This window comes from Aythya ferina (genome assembly GCF_964211825.1).
Source record: "Aythya ferina genome assembly, chromosome: W".
Taxonomy (NCBI): Eukaryota; Metazoa; Chordata; class Aves; order Anseriformes; family Anatidae; genus Aythya; species Aythya ferina.
Genome location: NC_140313.1, coordinates 7,367,921 through 7,380,001, shown reverse-complemented (window position 1 = coordinate 7,380,001; position 12,081 = coordinate 7,367,921). Strand labels below are relative to the sequence as shown.

General features: G+C 40.1%; 1 protein-coding gene across 8 annotated transcripts in view; it reads left to right on the top strand.

The window, feature by feature from the left end:
- The window catches only part of LOC311426276 (kinesin-like protein KIF2A), a 109,105-nt gene extending 97,712 nt beyond the window's left edge, over nt 1–11,393 (top strand). For all 8 annotated transcript variants that reach the window (XM_084502534.1, XM_084502537.1, XM_084502538.1 and 5 more), the window contains one exon: nt 8,955–11,393. In XM_084502534.1, coding sequence (XP_084358660.1) covers nt 8,955–9,040 — 86 coding nt within the window. In that variant the 3' untranslated portion in view covers nt 9,041–11,393. The remainder of the gene's footprint in view (nt 1–8,954) is intronic.
- Nucleotides 11,394–12,081: the final 688 nt, after the last annotated feature.

Here is a 12,081-nt window from a genome sequence, read left to right as displayed (position 1 = left end):
GCTCAGCAAAGAATTGGTTGTATGTTCCTTTGCTTCTTACAAACTAAATGGCAGCTTCCTCTTCAGGAAGAGACAATTTGAGACACCAGCAGTGAGAAAACACAGTTTAGGTGATTCTCTGTTCTTCTAAAGGTTATTAGATACCTCTTTTGAAACAAGACACTGGAGGTAAAGGTTACCTAAGAGATCCTCATGTCTTTACAGGCAGGATGATGCTTCCATAGCTTTACAGAAGGGAAGTCAAAGATTCTCCCAGTAACTTCTGTGTTCTGCTGGTGGCACATAATGGTCACTGCATATTTCATTTTTTTTCTCCTTTCACTTTGGAACTAATTTCTTCACGCTGTCACTATGTTTTCCTTCATCTTCTTGGACCTGTCACAGGAGAGTGGGGCGAAGAGGAATAGAAATATGAAGGAATGCCATGCTTCCTTTCTCAGGTTTCTCCCTCTCTCCTGATAGTTATGTGATATATGGCATAATAATTCGTGTCAAGAAAATGGTTGATATTAATAAAGAAGGGGGAGATGTGGGAGTGTGTCCATGTGGGTCGGCAAGCCCCATGGTTGATGATAACATCAGACTCTTAACGATGAGGCCATCAGGAATGTAAAAAAGTTTACAGGGAACAAAGAAGGGTGATTCAGGAGACGCCATGCAATGTTCTGTATATTTAGAATGTTTGATGTTCGTGTGTGCGTGTTGGTAGAGCATAGACTCCCTGCGCACTCAGTGCTGTTTGCTTATCTTTTATAAATATTACTAAATACAGATTGAGTTGAGACTTCATTTATAACAGTTATGATTAATTTTTTTTAAATGATGTGTTTATCCATTTACAGTGAAAAACTTCAAAAATATAATCACAAAATGCATTCATAGGAAAATCATAGAATCATTGAATAACCTGAGTTGGAAGGGACCCACAAGGCTCATTGAGTCCCAACTCCTGGCTCCAGAAAGGACCTCCCAAAAATCAAACCGTATGTCTGACAGTGTTGTATAACACTTCTTGAACTCCAGCAGGCTTGGTGCCGTGACCGCGTCCCTGGGCACTGGTTCCAGTGCCCAACCACCCTCTTAGTGAAGAAACTTTTCCTAATATCCAACCTGAACCTCCCCTGTCACAGCTTCATGCCATCCCCTCGGATCCTATTGCTGGTCACCAGAGAGACAAGATCAGTGCCTGCCTCTCTCTTCCCCTCATGAGGAAGCTGTAGGCTGCCATGAGGTCTCCCCTCAGTCTCCTCTTCTTTTGGCTGAACAACCCAAGTGACTTCAGCCGCTCCTCATACATCTTCCCCTGTAGACCTGTTAGCTTTCGTGAAGACACATAACCAGAGTGATTATATGAAGGTGCTTTTATTAGGCGCCAGAAGTTAGGGGCATGTCTGCCCAAATCTAACTTCGTCCGATTTGTTCACTCACATTCTCTTTTATCTCCTAAAATATTACATATGCATTAAGTTTTTCAACACATCTATGCATATTCATTTCCTAGCTCCACCTAGCCCCGCTTCGTATGCTAATTATCTTATCAGTCCTTCTGCGCTTGAGTAGTACTCTCTGGTGGTCGTCTGGGTGGTCATTGGGATGAAGTAAGAGGTCTTCATCAGAGTTGAACTTTTTACCTCATCTACTTGCGCATGCTCTATGAGCCCTTGGTCTCAGTCCAAACCTTAGTTTCCAAACTATTCATTCACCTAGCAATAATGTCCCAGATACCCATAATATTTTCCTAACTATCCTTTGTTTAGATTAAATTGAGCATTTATGGTATGCATTGCTAGTAGCAGTACTGGTTTCACTGCCAAGACACCTGTTACTATGTTAACATCTACCAACATTTCCCCCCTTTGAAAGTATTTCACTCCTTCAAGGAGGGCAAATGCTTTCACTAACTAATTAAAATGTCTCACACACAGCACACACCAGTAACATAATCAAGAAAATTACAAAGATTAGGGTTGTCACAACATTCCATAAATCTGAAATCCACTACTTGTGCTTTATGTCATTTGCACTTCTCTGGTCAGGTTCATTTAATCTGGAGTGGATGCCATCTTTAACCCCTGGATTACTCAGGTTCTCTTAAATTATCATATGCCGGTAGAGAGTATTGAGGATGTGGGTCCATATGCCCAGCAATGGTCTGCATCACTTTCCGGTTCCAGGTTGTCTTCCTTAGGATCAGACTTTTCAGCATTACAAATGTTAACCAAATTAATACCCCTACAATTACCAATATAATTACCATTTCCAGTAAGGATTTAGCCCAATTACTAATATTCCATCCACTAAAAATTTTATCCAAACAGCTTGTTGTCATATCTTTCTCTTCCTGTTCTGCATCTTGTTCCACTTGAGCCAGTTGTTCTATGTCATGTTCTACATCAGCAGTCATATTTGGAATGTGGATGCAGCAATGATCAATACGATCTTTTAGAAATCCGCATACTCCATGTTCCTTTAATAACAGTGTATCTAATGCCAATTTTGTAGCACCATTTTAGTTGTAGCTTGTAGTTGGATATTAAGATCTCTAAAGCCTTCTTTTGTGGCTCTCGCGAGCCTACTTACTTGTCCTGTAAGTTTATAAATCATTTCCCTATTTCGATAATTAGCTATCTGTGCAAATAGAGATTCTAATGCCCAACTGAATTTTACTCCATCCGAGGGTTCATGCCATATATCTTCATCTGCCCCTTCTAAAATTCTTTTTGCTCTACTAATTTGTAGGGTTTCCAATTTTCCTTTAAAAGGAGATTTTTTTCCATATTGGACAGTGTGGGAAGTCCTAAAGTTATTTCTTTTACTTCCCCATTTATCGGCAGGTGTGTAGTCCAAGTTCCATCCCTGGCTGCCCATACAAATTGTCCTGGACTTTGTACAGTAGTATAGTTACAATCTGCTGTGATTTGACTTACCTGGCTACTTCTTTCCGAATTATACTTAATTCCTCGGCAAGCACATCCTGCCCTAATAGCTATCAATACTGGGGGTAAGTGCTTGATATCTTCATTATTACTGTCACAAGTATATTTCTTCTCACAGATCCACCAAGCTACCTCTTTTGATTCTTGTTTACCACTGCTGTCAACCCGGCTTACTGTATAAACCTGATCAGTTCCATTCTGCTTTCCCTGCCATTTAATACACCATGATGTATTCCCTCCATACTGGAATTTCTGCAGTAAACTCACTGTCCAAGCACTATCCCATCCTTCTTTACACTGAATTGTTTTATTTCCTTCTACTTGGGGCAGTGGGGAGGTTATTATACCCCACTCAAGCGGGTCCCCTGCTGCTTTTGGAATGGGCATACAAGCAGTAATTCTATCAGTTCCTTTCATTATGGCAAAATCTTTAATTAATCCTACCAATAAATTCTCTGCCTGCTGCCTGTGTGGGATCTATATCACTTGTGTCCATGGTACTTGGTCCTCCCTTTTTCTTTTAGATCCTTTTTGTCGGGCTACCAATATTCCTTTATCCAATTTTGGATATACCAATATTTCTCTTATCCCATAATCTGTGCTATTTTCATGTATTACTATGCACCGGTAGTTTCCCTCATTGACATTAGTAACATTAAACAGGGTTAGGATGGTAGTTCCTCTCAGTTGTTGGCCCAATTCTAGGGTATTACTTACGTACGCCTTCCCCTTCCATCCAGCTTTCAATCCTGTATTGTCCCTGGATGTGTTTACGTATATTTCCTGGCTTTGTCCGAAGTCATTTATTTTCTCCCAGACCACCTGTAGAGAGCTAATTGTTATTGGTTTATCGTCTTGCATTCCACATTCCAAGGTAACATTTCCTCCCTTAAATATTTCCTTTTTCTTATACTTTTCTGGTATTTCTAGAAACCCAATTACAAGATATTTGCACAAAACAATTGCTGCTATCATTACCGTTATTAAGAACCCCAACATTGTATGTTTATACGCGTCTCATCTGTAGTTTTGTATCTCCGAATGCTCACACTGACCAAAGTTCAGGAACCTTTTTCACCCGAGTATAATGAATCCAAGCATCCACCCCTTCTACCTTTACAGCTGTAAAAGTAGTCAATAATACTTGATAAGGTCTAGCCCACCGTTCTTTCAGGGGTTCTTTGTTCCAATTTTTAATGTACACTCAGTCTCTGGGATGAATATCGTGGACAGGATTTTCCAGTGACAATGGTCGGTTTCACACCAAAACACTCTGAAGTTGAACTAAAGTTTTGCTAAGAGATAATACATAATTATAAACATCCTGGTTCCCTGTTATGTGCATATTAGGATTTGGTTCTGGGGATTCATAAGGCTTTCCATACATAATCTCGTATGGGCTTACTGACATTCCACTCCTTGGCTTTATCCTTATTCTCAATAAGGCTATAGGCAAAGCTTGTGGCCATTGTATTTTGGCTTCCTGGCAGATTTTACTAATCTGTCCCTTTAGTGTTTGGTTCATCCTCTCTACCTGTCCACTAGATTGGGGTCTCCATGCAGTATGTAAATTCCAAGAAATTCCTAATAGCCGGCTTACATCTTTAACCACAGATGCAATATAGTGCGGTCCCCTATCCGAGGATATTCCTAACGGTACCCCAAACCTCGGAATAATTTCCCGCAATAACCACTTTACTGTCTCTTTAGCTTGATTGGTGTGGCAGGGAAGGGTTTCTGGCCATCCAGAAAAGGTATCAACCCCTACTAACAGATATCTATATCCCCTAGTCCTAGGTAACTCTACAAAGTCAACTTGCCAGTAATCTCCCGGTTCTATTCCTATTCTGACTCTTCCCATTTCAGCATGTTTTCTTGCTACTGGATTATTTTTCAGACAAATCTCACACTTTGACATTACTGATTTTGCCATTGTTAACATATGCATAGAGATAATGCTACATTTCAAAAATGTTACCATTGCCTCTGCGCCCCAGTGACACTCATTATGTTTTGTATGAAGTATTTCTTGCATCACCAAGGGGGGTATTACTATCTGGCCCGTAGTGGTTACATAACATCCATCAGAGTTCTTTTGGGCCTTTAGGAGATTTGCTAATTTCTCATCCTCTGGTGAATATCTTGGTTCCTTGGGAAGATTAAGACGAGTGGGGCCTACCTTGAGTGGTACCAAAGCCATCACTTTCCACACCTTCCAAACAATTTGTCAAGCTGCTCAATCTGCCAACGGATTCCCTTCTGATATCTTCGAGGTTCCTCCTTGATGGGCTTTACAGTGCATAATAGCCACTTGTTTTGGCTTATGTACCGCATTTATCAAATTTAACACCTCCTCTTGATATCTTACATTGGCCCCTTGTGAAGACAACAGCCCTCTTTCTTTCCATAATGTTCTATGAACGTGGACCACTTCAAAGGCATACTTTGAATCTGTCCAAATATTTACCATCTTTCCTTTACTCAGTTCCAGTGCTCGAATTAGGGCTATCAGTTCCGTTCGCTGTGCTGATGTTCCAGGTGGTAAAGATTTTGCTTTGATTACTGTTTTCAGGGTTGTTACTGCATACCCTGCATATCGTGTTCCATTCTCCACAAAACTACTACCATTAGTAAAAAGTTCCCAGTCATACCTTTCAAGGGGTACATCCTTCAAATCTTCGCGGCTAGCATGAGTATGTTCGATTATTTCCACACAATTGTGTTCCAATGGTCCTTCTTCGGGAACAGTTCCTAGAAATACTGCTGGATTTAACAGGTTAGTCATTTTCAAGGTTACATCATCTTGTTCAGTTAGTATTGCCTGATATTTCATCATCCGGCTGGGTGACAACCAGCGGCCCCCCCTTTTGCTCTAAAACGGTTGTTACCATATGTGGTACAAAAACTTCAATATGTTTTCCCAAGGTAAGTTTCCTTGCTTCCTGGATTAAGAGAACTGTTGCTGCTACTGCCCACAAACGTGAGGGCCATCCTGCACTTACAGCATCCAACTGTTTGGGAAAGTATCCCACAGGTCTTTTCCAGCTTCCCAGTCGCTGAGTTAGTATCCCTAATGCTAGTCATTGTCTTTCATGTACAAATAACTGGAAATCTTTTGATAAATCTGGTAGACCCAAAGCTGGTGGCTTCATTAGAGCATCTTTAAGTTTCTTAAAAGCTTCTTTTTGTATTTTTCCCCAAATAAAATTCCATGCCTTCTGAGCTTCATAAAGGGGCTTAGCTATGAGTCCGTAATCCATTATCCATAATCTGCACCACCCAGCCATTCCTAAGAAGGCCCTTATCTCATGGAGATTTTGAGGTTCCAGGATAGCGCATATAGCTTTTATTCTCTTGATGCCCAGACTTCTTTGTCCCTGAGAAATCTCACCCTCCAAATATGTTACAGTCGAGCAAACTATTTGTGTTTTTTTTTTCTTTTGAATCTTTATAGCCGCCCATTCCTAACTGATTTAAAATCTCAATGGTTATTTAGGTGCAGAGCGACTCATTCTCTGTGGCAATCAAAATATCATCTACGTATTGTAACAACAAATACTGACTTCTGGGTACCTGTATTTATCCTTGCGTTGTCCAGATCTCCAGTTCCTTGGCCAGCTGGATTCTGAAGAGGGTCAGGCTATTCTTGATATCCTCTCTTTCACTTTCTATAGCTGCCCTTAACACCATAACTTTTTCTGTTGAGTCCATTAATGTATCTAATATTACTTGAAGGTCATCCCAGTCCAGATTCTGGGTTTTAATGATCATTTTCATTACCCTAGCTACTTTATCCGTGTTTTCCTGCTACGTTCCTGCTGCTTGTTTCCAAATTACTAGGTCTCCTGGAGTAAACTTTAACATACATGTATACTGGCCCTTCTGTCCCTACTCCTTGTCTAAGTGGAGCAATTATGTTTTTATTTTGTCTTATTCCATCTTTCTCTCTTATCATGCATTTGGCAGCACCTTTCTGGTCTCGTCGTTGGGTTCTATATGATACCGGGGTAGCTGAAGCTACCGCTCCTTTTTCTTCTCCCTCCTCCCCCCACTGTCCTTGCTTTCTTCCCTGACAGCCTGCCCTTGTTCTAATGGGGCTGATGGTACTACTTCCAAATCTGTATTTCCATCGTCCCGTCTATAATACATACCATTCTCTAACCTTTGATGCCCTATACACCGCTTTTCTCCTGTGCATGCTTTACATTGGTCATCAACAGTTATTTTAGCCACCATTATCCTGCAAGTGCATTGCCACTCAGGCTTATCTCGCAAATAGAAAAATAGTTCTACATACGAAATCTCATCCCACTTGACTTCTCACTTACAAAATAACATTAATTGTAAGATAGTATTGTATTGCAAGGTTCCATTTCTTGGCCAACTCTCTTGATCTTCTAGTTCATACTGTGGCCACCAAACATTACAGTAATCAACTAGTTTACCTTTTCGTAACTCCTGTCCAAAGCCTCCCTCCTTCCAGTGTGCTAGTAAACAGCCCAAAGGGGAAGATCGTGGTACAGGAGTATTGCCGCCCAGAATACCTTTAAGTTTTTCCATTTGTTATAGCTATAACCTTTTACCAAACCAGACCACTGATGCTGAACCTGCAGCACTTTCGCGACTGTCTTACGGACATAATTTTTGTCCATAATTACGGACATACGCCTAGGCTTAACCCGGGAATTCCCTAGCCCAACTGTGTGTGGCTTTCACTGTGTCTGACCAGCAGGCTCCCAGACCAGATCTGTACCAGTTACTAGAAAGCACCTTTTCTCTTACCCTTCTAGAGGTACGCTGTGAGCAGCGGGGTCAGTTGCGGCCGATGGCTCCCCGAGAAACTCCTCGGTGCCGGCTGGAGTGTGATCAGTTCGTGAGCTGCCTCAGCAGTGCCCACAAGGTCCCATCTGGATCACCAAAATGTTAGTGTTCACAAAGACACAACCACAGAGTGATTATATGAAGGTGCTTTTATTAGGCGCCAGAAGTTAGGGGCATGTCTGCCCTAATCTAACTTTGTCCGATTTGTTCACTCACGTTCTCTTTTATCTCCTAAAATATTACATATGCATTAAGTTTTTCAACACATCTATGCATATTCATTTCCTAGCTCCACCTAGCCCCGCTTCGTATGCTAATTATCTTATCAGTCCTTCTGCGCTTGAGTAGTACTCTCTGGTGATCGTCTGGGTGGTCATCGGGATGAAGTAAGAGGTCTTCATCAGAGTTGAACTTTTTACCTCATCTACTTGCGCATGCTCTATGAGCCCTTGGTCTCAGTCCAAACCTTAGTTTCCAAACTATTCATTCACCTAGCAATAATGTCCCAGATACCCATAATATTTTCCTAACTATCCTTTGTTTAGATTAAATTGAGCATTTATGGTATGCATTGCTAGTAGCAGTACTGGTTTCACTGCCAAGACACCTGTTACTATGTTAACATCTACCAACAGACCCTTCACCATCTTCGTAGCCCTCCTTTGGACTCTAATAGTTTTATGTTTTTCTTGTATTGTGGCACTCAAAACTGAACACAGGACTCAATGTGGAGCTGCACCAGTGCAGTGCAGAGAGGGGAGCACAAAATAGGGGAGAATGTTGTTGATCATACACTAAGATACAATTTTGTCTGCTTTTAAGAATGGTTCAGAAGCTGCTGGGAAGGAAAAGAAAGTATGCTGTGTATATCTTCCTGTACTCTGTAAGTTAGAAGCAGAATTTAAGCAGAAACAAGTTACATACTGGGAGTGCAGTTGTGTAGTTTCCAAATCTATCCTGCCTAGAGACAGGGGTAGCATCTAAGAAGGGACTAAGTTGCTAAATAACTTGTTTGTATGGTGAGTACTGAATTTAAGCTTATCTTAATCCTCTTGGAGTTTCTTGTAGCTTCAGCTGTTTTTGTGGAGGAATTTTCTGTGTTGTGCATTAGGGCAGGGTTGTGGAGTTCAGGGCTTAGTTTCAAGATCTTTGTTGGGTACAAGCACATCAGTACTCATTCTCTCTTTTTCATTAAAGATAAAGTGAAATCTTTCCGAGCAGCTCTACAAGAGGAGGAACAGGCCAGTAAACAGATCAACCCGAAAAGACCACGTGCCCTTTGAAATGGGCCTTTGCTGCTAAAGGAATCCACAAACCCTTACTGCTGTAGCATACATTTGTTACAAAACCAGTGGCCGTAAGAACTCAACTACTTGCAAGTGTGAAAACATTAGAAATGTCTGTGGAAATGTCCTGTTTCTTATTCACCTGAATTACATTTTTGTTTTTGTGTGAAATGCTCCTATGACATCTACGAAATGCTTCTAGACCAGTCAGTACAACCATGCAGGGTTCAGATCCATGAAGCACTTTGTTTAAAATATTTCATTTATTCAAATTGTGAATTTTACTTTTGGAAATATTTGCCAAGTTTTTAATAATGAAGTAGAACTGTGGCCATTAGAAAGTCACTATATTTCCTTTTAACCGTGTTCAGTTTTGTTACAAAGACTAGCTGTGCAGTTCTAAATTGTGTTTGCGTGCATGCACACCTCACTCATGGTCGTATATAATTTCTCTTCTACAGACAGCTGTGCTTACCTCTTCCCATTCTGTGCCTTGATGAAGGCTACTTAACTCTAAACATCCTCTTTCTGAAGCACAGCCTTAATAAACAACATTACTTAGGCAATATTAATTACTTTTAGTCTGTGTGCATTTTTAATGTGCTTTGAGACTTTTTTTTTTGGTAGCTAGATCATTCATTTCACAGGATGTGCCACATCACTTGAACAGAAACTGCAAGAGCTGTTAGAGTGGACAAACAGCTGGACATTCCATCCTCCTTGTAAAAAATATGGAATCTAGATTTATTTGAATACCATAAAGAATGGTTATGCAATTCAAACATTTTTTTTCAAGGAAAAAAAGAATCAAAAAACAAAAATATAAATTAGTTGATGTATAAAAAGGTTAATGTTTAAGTACTGAGGAGAGTTGTGACAGGATAATGCTGATATGTAGTATGTGGTATGGGATGATAATGCTGTCAGAAAAAAGGTACAATCTGAGCTCTGTATATGGATAGGATAACTATCAAAGTTCAAGGATCCAGCTAAAGAAATACATATTGGCTTTTCACCTACTGTTAAAATTTGGCTTTTGATCCATGACAAACTTACATGTACATTAACTGTAGTTTGCAGGCAGTTTGAGTAGCTTTGTTGCTTTTTTTTTTTTTAAAAAAAAAGCAGTTAATACCTATATTTCCCTTTATATACAGTGCCAACAGATGAAAAGAGGGGTGAAATTGCATCATTTGAGGATTTGCATATCTCTACCTAGTGCTAGTTGAAATCTCTCAAGTATCAAGTACCTGAATTCCCACAATGATTGCATATCAGCACTTTTTAGTTGGTGTCACTCAAGTTACTTTTCCAAATCAGTATCCAAAAGATTGACTTTCACATAAGAACTTGTCAAATGAAGAGTTATAGACCCCTCTAGGAGTTTTCCCTGTTTCCAGTCTTCCTATCGTCAGACTTTCACTTGGAACTGTTTAAACATTACTTGTTGAAAACAAACCTTGTTCATTTGAGCCAGACTGGGAGGGAAATAAAGGGAATGCAATGAAAAACAAGATAAATGAGACAGGAATTCTCATAGTGTTTAATGTTTGCATCTCCTATAAGAAGCTCTTGTCGCATCGTGGTTAAAAATCAAAAAAAAAATCCTCCTGTGTGTAAACATGAAAAGTGAAACAACAATGTAGATTTTACATAATGTATTGAATAAATTAAGCTATTAACTGAATTACAGATGAGAATTTACTTCTATGAAGAGTCTGTTCTGCTTTGGGAAGGGGTACACTTTGTAAACACATGCAAGTTGTTGCACTACTAAAAAGGCCTCCGATTTCAGAATGAGTATTTACTTCTGGAAATGGCCATTCTGTGCAAATTTGTAAGGTAGGAAGATGTTCCTCAGATCCCTATCCTGACTTTTGTTTTGCAGCAGATCTCAAAGAAACATCATGGCTGGTCAGGTACCAGATGGAAGTCAAAATTATGTCTAGAGGCTGTTAAGAGACCTTTGTGATAGAGCCTGCTGTAAATATTAGATTAACACTGAGACTGAAGCAGTGAGAATTAAGATAAGTAAACAATTGATATGGCTGGTTACACCACTTGAATTCCTGTAACCCATTGCTCTGATGGGCTGACATTATTTGTATAGTACTCTGAGAAGCATATACTGTTTTGTGCGCTGTAAAACAAAAACATTTATAAAGAGCATGATGCAAAGCTCCTACATTTGTTCCTTCTGTGTTGGTCTGTGAGTGTTGCTGTGGCTACTTAACCATCACTCAAATTGTTTTGATAGGCAGTGAAGCAGTACTAGAGTTGTTAAATGCCTCTTTCAGGATGCCTGCAAATTCAAGTACACTTGAATAAAATTAAGTTGAATTTTGGAAAAGGTTTTGGTAATGTTTCTTCTCTATTTATTGTGGTTTTATGGAAAAAGAAATGCCACCCATGAAACAGATGACTCATGTTTGTTAATACAGAGTTAGGCCTTTACCCCTGCATGATGCTATAAAGTTAATAATTACTGTTTTCATGAATCATAAGACAAATCAAAGTAGATTTTTCTTTTGATGGCCGTGATACAAAGTTAACACAAATTTCATTGGGAAAATTCTGCCTTGTCCTTAATAAAAAATATATGACTGTGCTGGCTTTAGCATCCTGGGTAACTAAACTACACCATAGCCACTCTCTCACTCCCCCTCCTCAAAGGAAAAAGGGGGAGAAGATACAATGGAAAGGGCTCAAGGGTTGAGATAAGGACATAGAAATTGCCAATTACTGTCATAGGCAAAACAGACTCTGAGGGAGATTAATATAATTAATTGCCTATCACTAGCAGACTGGGACAGTGAGAAACTAAAAGCAAACTAAAAACACCCTCACTTCACCACCCCACCCCCCCCAAGTAGTGCAGGGGAAGGGGGATTGTGGTCAGTCCCTAAAGCTTTGTCTCTGCTGTTCTGTCTCCTTCATGGTCACTCTATTCCCCTGCTCCAGCATGGGGTCCTTTCCATGGGATGCAGTCCTTCCAAACTGATTCTACATGGGCTTCCCAAAGGCAGCAGCTCTTCAAG